This window comes from Callionymus lyra, chromosome 6, assembly GCF_982586985.1.
Source record: "Callionymus lyra chromosome 6, fCalLyr1.hap1.1, whole genome shotgun sequence".
Classification (NCBI taxonomy): domain Eukaryota; kingdom Metazoa; phylum Chordata; class Actinopteri; order Syngnathiformes; family Callionymidae; genus Callionymus; species Callionymus lyra.
Window position 1 is genome coordinate 29,539,831 of NC_141823.1, and position 14,733 is coordinate 29,554,563.

The 14,733-nt window shown below is 37.2% G+C and overlaps 1 protein-coding gene across 1 annotated transcript in view; it reads left to right on the forward strand.

The window, feature by feature from the left end:
• Window positions 1–13,003, forward strand: part of myo15b (myosin XVB) — a 28,426-nt gene extending 15,423 nt beyond the window's left edge. Inside the window, exons 32-66 of the mRNA XM_087794647.1 lie at window positions 18–200; window positions 261–361; window positions 1,136–1,203; window positions 1,390–1,471; window positions 1,783–1,815; window positions 1,898–1,999; window positions 2,078–2,151; window positions 2,208–2,471; window positions 2,551–2,629; window positions 3,572–3,697; window positions 3,773–3,932; window positions 4,008–4,095; window positions 4,340–4,664; window positions 4,724–4,830; window positions 4,932–4,991; window positions 5,340–5,415; window positions 5,498–5,616; window positions 5,685–5,800; window positions 5,877–6,018; window positions 6,100–6,211; window positions 7,016–7,289; window positions 7,359–7,422; window positions 7,662–7,734; window positions 7,802–7,878; window positions 7,939–8,015; window positions 8,507–8,637; window positions 8,741–8,835; window positions 8,914–8,991; window positions 9,062–9,158; window positions 9,574–9,722; window positions 9,907–10,022; window positions 11,030–11,166; window positions 11,241–11,374; window positions 11,677–11,817; window positions 12,579–13,003. Coding sequence (XP_087650773.1) covers window positions 18–200; window positions 261–361; window positions 1,136–1,203; window positions 1,390–1,471; window positions 1,783–1,815; window positions 1,898–1,999; window positions 2,078–2,151; window positions 2,208–2,471; window positions 2,551–2,629; window positions 3,572–3,697; window positions 3,773–3,932; window positions 4,008–4,095; window positions 4,340–4,664; window positions 4,724–4,830; window positions 4,932–4,991; window positions 5,340–5,415; window positions 5,498–5,616; window positions 5,685–5,800; window positions 5,877–6,018; window positions 6,100–6,211; window positions 7,016–7,289; window positions 7,359–7,422; window positions 7,662–7,734; window positions 7,802–7,878; window positions 7,939–8,015; window positions 8,507–8,637; window positions 8,741–8,835; window positions 8,914–8,991; window positions 9,062–9,158; window positions 9,574–9,722; window positions 9,907–10,022; window positions 11,030–11,166; window positions 11,241–11,374; window positions 11,677–11,817; window positions 12,579–12,620 — 4,102 coding nt within the window. The 3' untranslated portion in view covers window positions 12,621–13,003. The remainder of the gene's footprint in view (window positions 1–17; window positions 201–260; window positions 362–1,135; window positions 1,204–1,389; window positions 1,472–1,782; window positions 1,816–1,897; window positions 2,000–2,077; window positions 2,152–2,207; window positions 2,472–2,550; window positions 2,630–3,571; window positions 3,698–3,772; window positions 3,933–4,007; window positions 4,096–4,339; window positions 4,665–4,723; window positions 4,831–4,931; window positions 4,992–5,339; window positions 5,416–5,497; window positions 5,617–5,684; window positions 5,801–5,876; window positions 6,019–6,099; window positions 6,212–7,015; window positions 7,290–7,358; window positions 7,423–7,661; window positions 7,735–7,801; window positions 7,879–7,938; window positions 8,016–8,506; window positions 8,638–8,740; window positions 8,836–8,913; window positions 8,992–9,061; window positions 9,159–9,573; window positions 9,723–9,906; window positions 10,023–11,029; window positions 11,167–11,240; window positions 11,375–11,676; window positions 11,818–12,578) is intronic.
• Window positions 13,004–14,733: the final 1,730 nt, after the last annotated feature.

The window sequence follows — 14,733 nt, forward strand, 5'->3', positions numbered from 1 at the left end:
TACTGCTGTGCCCATAGAGGTGTGTCTGAAGCAGTGCAGGGATGGTCTGTTTCCCTCCTGAATGATGACGGCTGGTTAGATCTGGCTGGCTCAGATTATGTGATGGACCTGCTGGCTGGAGCAGAAGCAGAGGAGCTGCCTCCACCTGGAACGCCATCCTCTGCCAACTCAGACTACCTGTTCAGCAGCCAAATTGACAGGTAACACCAATTCTTAAAACTGGAAATATACACACACGCTCAAATTGATTTTCTATTTAGCAGGCCCAATACAGATTTGGACGATTTCATCCCGCCTGCTCCATCCATGCAGGCTCCAAGGCTGGAAGGCAGCCCCTGGGGTCGAGACTATCCACAGGAAGGTGGGTTCTACACGTGTTGGTCCCTTTATGTGTGAAATGTTGTTCCAGGAATAATAAACTATGTCAAGATTTACAATTTAAACCGGCTAACTTTGAAGTGAGACTAAGTTTTTTAGTAATTCCAGTAGTTTGTGCATTAATCTAAATTCTTATTGAGCACCAGTCCAAACCATACATTATAACAGGTAAGTAAATCATTTTTATTTGTAAAGCACCTTTCGCAGACTAGGGTCACAAAGCGCTTAAACAACAAAACAATACAGGCGATATTGTTACTCTTTATTCTTGTTGATTGTATTTTTTTATTGTCTTAATATTTATATTAAATTGTATAAGTTCATTCTCTTTTCGTGTACATCCCTCTATTATGGAACAACACATAAAACATCTCAGTGCGACAGTAACTTAATATTCACTTTCACCTAATTTAGTCTCCAGAGTTCTGTTCCTGCTTTGGCCGCTTGTTCAGAGTCTGAAACTGAGACTGTAGTTTCATTTACTTCCAGTGACACAACCTTCAGTTTGGTCTGAATAGAAACTTTCAGTGATCCAAGACCATTTGTGGACCTAATAAAAATGCAGATCATGTACAATTAAATGTATTTTTTGTAACATTGGCAGTGAACAGTGTTTTTCATTTTTAACAAGAAAATTGTAAACGATATAAAGGAAAAATGTCATTATTTACTGATATAAAGGAAAAATGTAATTATTTACTGATATAAAGGAAAAATATCATTCTTTACTGATTTGCTTTATTAATTCATTGTGTAGGTCGTGGGCGACAGATGGACGCATATGTTGATGACCTGTTTGACTCTGTACTGGAACAAGGACCACCAGTAAGTAATGTATTGCAAATTGCATTTTGAAACGTGATTCAGTTATTATTTTGAACTTTAGGCATTTTAAAGTTTAAAAAACTATTTTGGATTGTTATTCCCAGTCTACATTTTTACATAACATAATGTTTAAAAACATGGCTAGCATTTCCTGTTGTGAGTTCTGTGTTTGTCCCTGTGTTGCAGGACCAGGACAAGGTAGCCATGCTCACTCGGAGGATGAGAGGGGCAGGAGGTGTACCTATGCAGCCTGGAATGTACACAACCGGTAGGAAAGATCATAGTAAAAAAGTGATGATTAATAAATGGGTTAAACCTTTCTAGATTGAATATTCAAATATTTTAAAGGTAGCTTTAAAGTTTTATTAAAGTTATATAAAGTAAAATTACATCATCGAATATAATATTTACAATATAACTTAGATTAATCATTTTCATTTACTTTAAAAATCAAATTAAAATGTAACAAACTATTTTGTAAGTTTGTGCAGTTTACAAGTGATTAATTAATATGACTTTTATATAAAAAGGTTGGTATTTAAATACAATTAATAGTGTCTTGTTTTGGTATATTTTCAGGAATGCCAGTAGCAATGACAAGCTATCCACTTGGTAAGTTGCAAAAATTGTTTTTTGTACTTTAAAATATATATTTAATGTCACGTCACTTTCTCACTTTGTTGTGTGACCTTAGGAATGCCGGTTGTTCCCCAGATGCCCGGCTATGGTGTTCATCCCATGATGCCATCAACCATGCCAACCATGCCAACCATGCCAACCATGCCAACCATGCAACGTATGTTTTATTTGCAGTGAAACTCTTGGTTTAGCATTTTTTCTCATTAAAAAACATTTCAATGACGTTTCCACTCAGCGATGATGATGCCTGCACCCCCATCAGTTGATCCCATACAGCAAGCAGTCATCAACCAGCAGGCTCTTCTTTTGGTGAGGCTCCCACCCAATCAAATATACCTGCAAGCTAATGTCCGTCGTCTTCACAGGCTCAACAGATGACTCAGCAGGCGATGAATCTGAGTCAGCAGCAGGTAAAGGAGCAGCAGAAACAGCAAAAATATCAGAGAAGCATCTCTGATCGCCAAAATGGAGAGAGCTCTTCGTCTCCGTCCGCTCCATCACCCAGGCCGGTTCGGCTTGAAGTGCCTCCACCTGAGCGCAGCCAGCCTCCGGTTCCAGTGTCTGATCGTGTCTATACTCAGAGGTCTACCCCTGAACACAACACGACTTTCAGAACTCAAGAGTTAGAGGTATGCTTCTTAGCAATAATTTCACTGATAGTTTTTTGAAATGTATCCAATTACCTGCAATTGTACATTAAATTGACAGACAGAAAGTGAGATGCCGCGACAAGACCCAGAGAATCTGGAGTCGTTTGATGATAAGAGAGAATTCTTTCAAAATATCGGTACGTTTATACTTACTCTTTACTGGCCCTATTGGTTTTGATTACCTGACTTGTGTTTGGAAGACTGATAACACAGTAGTCTTTTTCCTTTCATTTATGGAGTAAATTAATCATTTTGTGGTGAAGTAGTGGTAGCAAGAGAAGGGGTTGCTTGGAGGATTACAAAAATAGGCACCGTTATGTCCATCTCTGTGCGTGTGTGTGTGTGTGTGTGTGTCTACCTGATCTTGTAGACTTCCAAGAAAAGGACAAATGTCTTGAATATAAGCATGTAGGCTACTGACCCCTCAATCAAATTAAAGTCTAATTTTGATTAAATTCAAACGACATGGTGACTACATTTTTTTTTAGGTTATATGTTTTCAAATGTCTACACATTTTAATTTGTATACCATGGCAAAGCAGTGTTTTTTAGCGAGTTCTTTCTAAATTAGTTTGAACATATTTTCAAACTTAAGGCTTAAAGGCCAAATTAGACACATTATTTTATGTGGCTCGCTGGTTGTCTTTGTCCTTGTCTGAAAATCAAATTTAAATAAAGTAAATGCTGGTATTGTCATCTATGTTGGTATTATCAAGAGACTGTCTATTATAACCTGTTTAGGAAATGGCATAAGACTATCAGAGTAAAAAATTAGTCATTTACTGTAGTCATATTTATCGACAATATGGCTCATTTAAATGTAAATAAATAAAATTCATTGCTGCCTCACAAGCATACTCCTATCTACATTTTTAAACATGTAATTTTACATTTTTGTTCTTTATTTTTAAATATTCTTCCTTTAATAAAATATAAGAACACATATCACAATCATAATGCTGGTTCCAAACAAAGATGGCTCACACATATTTACACTTATTTTATTATAGTTTTATTTTGCTGTATTACTATTACCAAGCTATTTAACATGTATCTACTTTCATTATTCCCCGCTTAAGGCAGGAAATCTAAAAGCACATCTAAAACTCGCCCTCCACCTCGACTCTCAGCCTCTCCTGCCAGACGGCAACGATCCCCTCCATCCCCAGAACCAGCTCCTTCACCCCCTGCAGCCAAGCCTTTGGGTAAACCAACTGTTGGACATCAATTAGACCAGCGAAAAAATTAAGAACAAAAAATTAAAAAACCTTTCATCACAGTGAAGCCCCCACCGTCACCTCCGAAACCTCCCAAAACAACAACACCAACTGTCTCTCCTTACCCGGAAGAACGACCAGAGCCGACCAGGAATATTCATAAAATCATCCAGGAGTTTAACAATCGACCGCAGGAAGAGCCTAAAGGCTTTGTGCCTATCCGGTATTTAAAGTTCAACCAAGTTAAACTAAAGATAATGCCTTGACAAAAATGTAACTGTTTTTTGTTTTTTCACAGACATGGTAAACAATTTGTAAAGAAAAATGACCCAAAACAAGAAGCTCTAGACAAACTGAGAAATGCCTCGGGAATTCCAGAACAGAAGGTGAGTGGAAAATTTAGTTAGATCTCAATAGTGGCATCACTGTGTTTGAAAACAGGTGGGAAACACATGAGAAAATATCTAGCAGTGGTAGAGGTCTCTGAATGGATGCAAACGTGATAGGTTAAGGGAATCGTTTTTGTGATGGTAATAGAAGAAGATTTACAATCTATAATTTATACTCTGTTTCTTTGGATGGAATGTTTTTTCAAACTGGATGTTCAAGGTGATTTTGCACCCTTAACAGAACAAACAGAAACCCATGTCACCGTCTCCTCCGGTCAACCAAAATGCCAGAGTTATCTCCAACAGCATGAGGCAAAGACAGCAGTCCCTGTCAGATATGTTTGATGCACAGCGCTCCAAGAAACCAGTGATTTCACCCATGGAATCTGCACCGCCGCCCCCACCCTCACTACCACCGTCACCACCACCCTTGCCACCAGTACCACCACCACCACAAGAGCAAGCACCAGTCCTGCTGGAAATCCCTCTGCCCCCAACCCGGGAGGCACCAATCCTAAATAGGTGGAGGGATGCTGAGGATGATCCTCCTTCAGTGCAAACTTTTGGTAAGCTAATCCTTTACATCCCTCGTCCTGTTTGAGTTCTACTGGTTTTCTTTTAGCAGATGTGATGCCCGATGAAGCGATGGTCAACTCTCAGATCTACAACTTTTCTGCTGGGGTCTACTTCTCCTATGACAAAATGCCTGGGAAACTGATGATGCGCAAAGAGGTGAGAAAATACATTGAAAATATTTGAACCATTTATTTTAGAAAGATCATATCGATCAAATTCTGGCCGATATATTTATATCTAATCACATTTCACTGTAGGTGTTTTATCCAAAAGAGATGTTCAACCGGCCCTACATCCTTAATCTGTTGTGTGAGCAGGTGAGTGCAGACGTATAACACTTTCAACCATGATTTTTTTTTAGAGTCACTGAGATTTAACGGTTCATTTTGGTAAATCAAGTGGAAGAACTAGTCCTCAAGAGGGACAAGTTAAAGACCCTCCCCAAAGTTTGACAAGTCTCCCCATCTCTCTTGAACTAATGACCAAACAGGGATGATATTTTGTGGCTTACTTATTCTTTATTTGCCACTGTTGTGTTGAGAAAGTCATTTTTGCTTGGGGAGACATCTCAGGATATATATGACCATTCGATCCAGAGGTATTCAATGTTATATCATATTTGTAAGCTTTGTTTTTTGATGTTTTGCTTATCTGTTGATATTTAGATCATGAGTGACACATACTCCGATAGCTGCTTAAGAATAAGCAGAGAGGAGAAGAGGAAGATGAAAGACCTGTTTGGTAAGATCATTTGTCAACTCTCCAGCTTCTTCTTTTAACAGGATGTAATTAATGTTGAGATATTTCTGATTGTCCCACAAAGCAAATTTCAATGTGGGGACAAGCATCAGCACTATCGAGGACAACAACATGAAGAAAAGGATTGTCATTGCTGCCCGGGACAACTGGGAAAATTACTTCTCTCGACTGTTTCCAGTGAAGGTGAGTGTCACACAAGTGCATGGGGTGGAAACATAAAATGATGGTGCAAAATGAATTCTCTGTTGCAGGCAGAGAGCACTGATGCTGAGGTGCTTGGTGTGTCTCACCGCGGCATTCGTCTTCTAAAGGTAGTCAAACCCTTTGGCATCACCCCCAAGCACCTCCGTGTCCTCGGAAGTCACAGGTGATTTTTGACCAAAAAATATTACTCCAGATAAATGACCGAATTTCTTTCTAAATTCATTGCTTCGTATTTGTAGTTTTGCAGATTTGCTGTCTGTTGACCTGCTCAGTCCAGAGATGGTGGTCGTGGAGCTGAAGAATGAAAAGTTGGAGGTGTATTCCTCACGAGCTCCTCAAATCAAAGCCATGATTGATTACTTCCTCAGAGAGCTCACCAAGGTATCTTTCCGAATAAAGTTCATCGATCTGAAGGTTTTTTTTATGAGCATTATTCTTCACTGACTCGCCTGTGTTCTCTAGGATTCCTGTCACGTGATTGCGTTAAGGAGTTTCCTCTCGGATGATAAGAGTCTGCTCAGTTTCAGCAAAGGTGACGTCATTAAACTGCTCTCGATGTCAGGTCTTCAGGCTGGTGAGTTCTCTTTCCTAACCCCAATTTAAGTGTTGAATGGATCAAAAGTATGATCTCCAATGTAAAATCAGTGCTTATTTATGTAGTTATCATGTGAAAATGGGTCAAATCTGCATCATTTAATTGTAAGAAGTGTATAGGAGAGGAGAGACGGCAGGACAAGAGGTGCAAGGCAGGAGTAAAGTTCAGAGTAGGAACAGATGGAAATAGAATAAAAAACAATATATTGGATTATTAGGTTATTTCAAATGCCTTAGTTCTACACAAAAATAGATTTGTAACAGGCATGTATGAACACATAACAAATGCTTGTTTTATAGACGGCATACATAAACAAACTCACAAATGATTGGTTACATTGTTTCATATGGCTTTACTGATTACAATTAAATATTAGAAACATTTTTAACATCAACCAAAGCAATAAAATATTCTACTTAAGTAATCAATCACAAAAAACTAAATTCCAGAGCATTTCAAAATCAAGCTGCAGGAAGGAACTAAACAGTGACATTAGCTTATTAATGAGATTTTATACATTGATAACAGACATGGTAACAGACATAATAAAATCATATGCTTAGGGTCTTTGTAATAAGTTCTTCCACTTTGTCCATCTTTTCTTTTGTGTCCAGTTTTCATCATTAGGAAAAAAGTCATGTTCTCCATAGACATGAATGTTTTTCTTTTAATAAATGAATAACATAGGGTTGCCATTGTGTCCCCACATTATCTCTAATAATGCTGTGATATCGTAAAGGATCATTTACAGTGTTTTTACTTACATGTTTTATTATCGGTCAGGTTGGTTATTCGGCTCCCTGGGAGGACGCTCTGGTCTTTTTCCAGAGGACCACACAAAGCCCTCAGCAGCACCAGACTACCATTACATGAACCTGGATCGAAGAGAGGAGCGCAGGAGAAGCATGAGAACAAGATCTGCCACAACTGCTGTCGCCAACAGAGGGAGTTCTCTTGGTGCAGATGAAGATTCAAACATGAGGTTTGCTTCCAGCCAGGGCTCTGAGCCTGACGTCAACATCTCACCCATGGAAATATTCGCTGGCAAATACTTCAGGTATAAATAGTTCAGAGAACAATGTCATTATATTTTAATTGTTGAGCATGTTCTATATTCTGCCCACAGAGTGGGGAACTCAGGGCTGCCTGTAGGTAGCGTTGAGATTTCCGTTGCAGTGAAGTTCACTCAGGTGAGACACCTGTGTGAACGATTGCTTGTCTACACATGTCGTGTGATGAATTATTATCCCAAGTAGTTTTATCAAGAACCATGTATAGACCTGTCTAGCAAAATATAATGAATAAATCTTTATAGACAAAGGTTTATCAGTTGTTTGCTATTCATATATTAATTTTGGGAGTAAAACTATTTACCCAAATGCTAACAACACTGTTAGGATTCTACTTAAATGATGTGTTTAACTCCCAGACGCCCATCCAGCAGTCCCTCATTTTCTACCAAGACATGGAAATCAGTGATTTATCAGTCAAGTGCTTTGCCAGTAAGTTGTTCAACACCGCACACGCATCAACGCAGCAGAGTTCTTCACTGACGTCTCTGTTGTGCAGACATCCTGCAGTTCATGGGCGACATGCCCTTGAAGAAGAAGAACACTCAAGCTAGCTGTCTCAGAAAGATCCTACTGGTGAGTGTTTAAATCATGATGTCTTCAGGATGTATCATCAGGAACATGTGTTTTGTGAAGCTTGGTAAGGAGAAGGAGGTGCTGAGGGATGAGATCTACTGTCAAGTGGTGAAGCAAACAACCAACAACCCAAACAAGTGAGCAAAGCAATACTATTGTTTGTCTTTTAAGTGTTTTGACATTTCTTTGGTGAAATATAAAGATCTTGAATTTAAGAAAACAATCTAAAATGAGCAACGTTGACTCAACAGTTGTGAGCTGCAGGAACAGACTTATACTATGACTTAGGGCAACTCATATGTTGGTCTCAAACCTCATTACCTCAAATGTAATAATTTATATGGCTGGGGTTAAATATTGACTTTCAACAGATTAACAATATATATATTTGACATATATTGTTTTTTTTAATGATACATTTTGTTTGGTACATTTGGAAAATAAAAGTGACAATTTAGTTACATTCTTCTATTCAATTATTTCACTCAGTTTTTCCCTGAGTTGTTTTAATCCAGTACATGATGGTTCAGTATTTATTCAGGTACTAATGACAGTGCTGTTAGGAAGGAAATTAGTTATTAAGAGGCATCAGTGAGTTCATGTATATTCAATTATATGTTTGTCTCAGAACCAGCTGCACTCTGGGCTGGCGGCTGCTCAGTCAGCTGACTGGCTTCTTCATCCCGTCAACAAATCTTCAGCCCCTCCTAACCGACCACCTCAGCATCATCGCGCAAGATTACGACCACTCCTACCAAGGTAGAGGCCATGCTGTGCAGGCATCATGCTCATGTTTCCCACCTTCTAAATTAATAGCTAATACTTTGTAAAATACTGAATAAAATGAACACTGAATCCTCAGTTCTTGCGAGTGTGTGTCTGGAGAACCTTCAGAGAACCTACGAGTTTGGTGGTCGACGCAACATCCTTTCCCCTTTGGAGACTGATGCCATGCTGGTGTGTTTGGCCTTCAACTCGTTTACAGTTTTTTTTTTAATCTTATTAAAGTTTAACAAAGTTTGCTTCCATTTACAGTCTGGTAAGACATCACGCCGAATTCCGTTGCAGCTGCCGGGCAGCGTGGACTACCCTGTCAAGATCCATAGCTTCAGTGTAAGAGAAACAAGTGTGAGTGTAAGTGACGCAGGTGGTTGTTTTAAACTCTTCTATTTATTTTTTTTAGCTCACAGTGGATGTCATCAAAGAGTTCTGCAATGACATGGACATCTCAAGTCAGGCAGAAGTTAAAGAATTCTCTGTGGTTGTCAAGAAACTTCAAGGTATACCCTTAAGATCTTATTTCTACACTTCCTAGAAGTTTTTTCACCTGCAGTTCCATTACACTGCAAAATTGTTATCCAACAATTAGTCTTGATTAAAGATATCGCAGGAGGCCATTTACAGTGAGTCTGGTTCTGTTTGTGGTTTCTGCCTGTTTAAAGGAAGTTTGTCCTTGCCAATGTCACTCATTGAGATTTGCTTACTCTTGTTTTTCTTCTCTACTCTTTATAGTGTAATCAAAATGTTTAGTGTCTTGAGATAACTTCAGAGAATTGAATTGAATACAAAGAAATGAACTTACCTTTTACACTGAGTTAAAATGTAAATTTTCAATATATATACATATACACATACACTATACTATTCTATGAAGTAATGTGTGATAGTGTTATTTTTCTTTGTTTCTTTTCTTAGGTGAACTCGAACGCCCTCTTCATGCTGATGAATACCCCATGGACTATGTGGTAGATGACAATTCTGTCATCCTGGTCCTGCGAAGACTCATTTGGAAGACTCCACTGAGCTACCCCAACATTCTATATGTGGACTTCCATTACCATCAGGTGACACCAATATGTGGAGTTTTAACATGCCTCCTTAAAACGTCCTTTTAATATACCCTAGTCAGGTTCTAATAATTCTGTCATTTCTGATTTATAAATTTATATCAGAAATAATTGTTTATATTTTTCTTTGTCTGACTCAATAAACATTGAATATAATAATAAAAATGTTTTTCGATTCTAGCTCCTCCATGACTACCTGACAGGAAAGAGCATGCTGCCTTCTTTTTCAGTCCAGCAGATGGCAGAGCTGGTCGCCCTGCAGCTACTGTCGAAAGAACTCATAGACCGTCCTTCGAAGTGAGAATCCAAATAATCTTATACACTTTCCACTCGTTGTTTTGATCCCATTCAGGCTTTTTTAGTTTTTAGTATATATATATATATTTTATTTTATTTATTCTCCAATACTTAGTGTTATTATTGAAAATTAAAATATTGTTTTGTTCATTGATAACTATTGCTGCCTTAGAGCTTGGTCCTGTTCTTGTATTGCTTGTTTTGTGTGTTATTTTTTATTTTTATTTTATTCTGTACTGACACCACAAACAAGTCCTATGTTGTGTTAACAACATTGGCAACAAAAGGTTCTGATTCTGATATACAGCAACAATTAACTTGACAAATGTTTGAACATTTAAAACTTAACGCTTTTTCGACATGAATGTTTAAATTATAATAACTGGTTGATGGATTGATGAGGCCTCATAATAACAATAATATTTTTTTTTCATTTTGAAAGGCCACTAAATCTCACTGTGTGCTTTATAATCTTTCGAAGTGATCGAGTAATTCAATGATTTTCACTGAGAGTGCCATCTAGTGGCCTTTCAAACTGTATCAAACCATAACTTATATTAACTCTACTTGGAATTTAAAAATTAATTTTCTTTTAAAGACGTTGATTAAGTAACTTGTGTATTGGTTGTTAGAGCGTTGTATTTTATTAAAAATGATTACTTCCAAACCTGTTTCAGAAATAAATTATTGTAACTTAAACAAAATAAAATGTACTTGTCCAGGTGATATATAAATATCAGTCATACCAGATTTGCTTGTTTAATGAAGGGAAGATTCCAGATTATATTATTTGTTTTAATTATACATTTGAATATCTTTTCATTACATTGATGTATGACAACTAAAAATAGTTTTCGGGACTCAATAAAAGTTTTGACAGGAACCTTTTTCACACTTTTTTAGTAGTTTAAAATAGCGTTTGAAGTAACATTGTTGTTAAAGATGAAATATGTTGAGCACATTTTGAAGAGAGCGAAAACTTGAAAAGTGTGTGTGTGTTTGTGCAGGCCTGACGAGGTGAAGGAGTATCTGCCTGTACAAGAAAGGCTCAGTGAGAAAGTGGGTCAAATACACTCATTCCTTGGGGGACAGATCAGCTCCATGCAGTCCCTTAATGCCGAAGATGCCAAAATACAATTCGTTGGTACGTTGTGTTCTCCTTCTACACTAATAATATCTGCTGTGCTCTAGACTAGAATTATTCTCTCTATCCTCCAGAGATAATGAGCAAACTGCCACTGTTTGGTTCCATCTCCTTCTTGGCTCAGAAGGTCGTTGGGAAGGTCTGCCCGTCTCCCTGCTTAGTCACTGCCAGCCCAGAAGGGGTGCTGTTCCTGCAACCTGAAACACAGGTATTGGATAACCACAGTCACAGCAGGATAGCAAATGCTGCTTTTATTTATGGAAGCAAGGGAGGTCGTTCACCTTGACCCAGAAGCAACACAAGGGTTAATACTACCAGAGATCATTTATTTGTAACATTAGATATCTATAATATACAGATATTATCAAATTTCCATATATTGTTAAAATAATGTTTATTTATTGAGCAAGACGTTTCTGTTAGCTCTGGTTTTCAATCAAATTCTCTCTAAATTCTCACAAGTTGGGGCAAAATTAAATCTGCAATTATTAAAAAAATAATTCTCTGTAGGAACGAGTGTTCCTGATCCCTCTGAATGAAATCCTCTCCATGCAAACCGCCCGCCCAAAAAGCCGCAGCAAAGTGCCATCATTGGAAATCACCTACACTCAAGCTGGCCTGAACAAATCCATCACCATTTATATCGAACAGGTAAATGTTTTTCTTTGTATTTATCCCCTAATTGGCTCCGTTTATATACGATTATATTTACTTTTCAATTACAAATATTTATTCAGACATGAACTGATTTTTTTCATGCTTTTATCCCAAAATGTTTTTTTTCCTATTCATTTACCAGCGTATTAGTGTATTTGTTTGTATACATGTGTGCCGGTTTTGAGTATTTATTTACACTTTTTAAAATAATACAATATGAAGAACCACATATTCATCCCAAAATGTATCTACATTTTTTTATTTTAACCCACGTTTGTTTATCAATAACATGTGTTTTTGTTTGCAACACCATTCATGATAAGCGATTATTCATCATTTTAAAGCAATTTTAAGTTATTCTTCGCTAGTTATTCTGCATTTAGTAAGATGATGTATATCAGGGGTTTCTGTATATGAAACAATTGGTTTGGTTTCGAAGTTCCTCAAAGAAAGGTGTTTAAATAACATTCACAAAGAATACATTTGTTTGGAATCCTACCAAAGTCTTACAGGGTATATCTAGGTAGCATTAGATCAAGATACTCCCGCTGATATAAAACAACAAATAAAGCACCTAGATAGTAAGTTGGTGATGAAGATCAAGTTTGTTTCTCACCTGCACACCTGGTTAGAAGTGGTTGATCATTTTCAAGTTGGGACCCCTTCAATCATTTTCTCAGCTAACAGTCCTGTGGTGATGATTTACGTTTCTGGATTTAATGTTGTCTCCATTACTGTGTTTTTTGTGTTTGAAGGCCAATGAGTTGTGCCATACCCTGGTTTTCATCATGAAATGATCGCTCTTCACTTCCGGCTTGAGTCATGTGCAGATGCTCACTCGTGTGGTGACACAGCTACACACGTACTCAGGAGTATAAATATAATCACCAAACATCTGTGTCTGAGTTTGTTTATTTAACACTATAAATGTTGTAGAACTGATTACATGGATGATCACTATCTTTCACTACATCTAAACAATTTCCCGAATAAAGTTTTACCTTACCTTACCTTACCTTATCTGTTATTTTGATTAAACACACAGTTTATTTGTTAAATCCTGACACCTTCATTTGTTCTTTTGTTGACTGAACATCTCAACAGTGATATCATGTGTTTATTAAATGATGCTTTGGAATAATGTAAGATGATTGAAAATAATAAAATATTTTGAAAAATGTCTTCATCAATGATTTAATTCCTCTTTTCAAAGTGTCAAAGTGAAGCAGGTCGGACTTTATAACAAACCAATAAAGTAGGATTTTATATCAAGTATATTTAATCTGCCCTCTTCACGCACAAGGCAAATTAAAGCTCTACTGAAACTAAAAAATAAATAAACAAAGTCTGCAACCATTTTAAAGAGGTAATTTATTTTATTATAGTAGCTAAATAAAAATAAATACTGTATGTTTAGCTACATTTTCTTGCTCTAAGAAGGTCTGGTCTAGGGCCTTAAATGTTATTATTTCTTGACTTTTTTTGTGTGGAACCCAGAGAGGGTTATTTGATTATGTGTGACTTTCTGGAAAACAATACATTATTAGGAAAACTAAAGATTACAATAATGCACGCCTGATATCGACACACTTTGTGACACTGTGACAAACTGATCCTGTACCCTTTTGAGAAGGGAAAATACATTTTTTTTAACTTTGTTTTGATTAATGTGCTCTTAAATAAATATTATATAATTCCATTCAAGACCAGCAGATTAAGATTTAAGATTAAGATTTTTTTTTACTGAATCAGGTTAAAATTAGGTAAAAAACCACATACACAAAAACCTTTTGATTTTGAGGCGTACTCTTGATCTTTATTTTTTAAACTGTGAAGTTATGCAGAAGTATGGCATATGTCCTGTCTGGTAAATAAACCTGTAAGTAAGTAAGTAAGTAATTATTATTTGTATAGCGCTTTTCCAGACCAGGGTCACAAAGCGCTTTAACAATCAAAACAATGTTCAATAAAGTATATACTTTAAAGGTCAAGATAAAACTGATAACACAACAGGAGTTCCAGAAAATCAAAGAAAAGCCTGAACAAATAAAAACGTCTTAAGATGTTTCTTGAAGGAGTCAGTAGACTCCATTAAGTGCAAAGAGTGAGGAAGATCGTTCCAAAGCTTAGGAGCAACAGTCTGGAAGGATTTCTCTCCTCTGGTCCTGAACCGTGTGCGAGGAACCATCAGTAGATTCTGATCCACAGACCTCAGAGCCCGAGCTGGGGTGTAAGGCTGGATCAGATCAGTGATGTAAGGAGGAGCCTGACCATGAATAGCTCTGAAAGTAAGAACCAGAATTTTAAAGTTGATCCTGAAAGAAACTGGTGGTGAAGAGAGAGAAATGTGAGTTCTTCTACTAGAGTGGGTCAAAATTCTCGCTGCAGAGTTCTGAATCAACTGCAGGCGAGACAGATCCTTCTTGTTAAGACATGAAAATAAACTGTTGCAATAGTCCAGACGAGAAGACACAAATGCATGGATTACAAGCTCCAGATCATGTTCAGACAACATTTTCCTAAGTTCAGAGATTTTTCTCAGTTGAAGGAAACAGTTTTTGGTCAGTTTTCTGCAGTGTTGAACCAGAGACATGTCTTTATCAAATACAACACCCAGGTTTCTCAGGCTCAGTTTGACAGACTGACCTAAGTCACCCAAGTACTGACTCAACCCTGGAACCTTATCATCAGGAGCAATAAATAACCAGTTTCAGTTTTGTCCAGTGTTTCACTCAGCCATTGTTTGATTTCTAGCAAACATTTATGTCATATATTAATGTACAAAGAAAGACATAGTCCACTCTTAGGAGGAACTCTCCAAAAGAAAATTAACTTCCAGATTTTCTCCAAGGATGCAGTGGAAAATGAGTTTATAATTTAACAGACAAAGGGGGGCGCAGTTAAAACGGA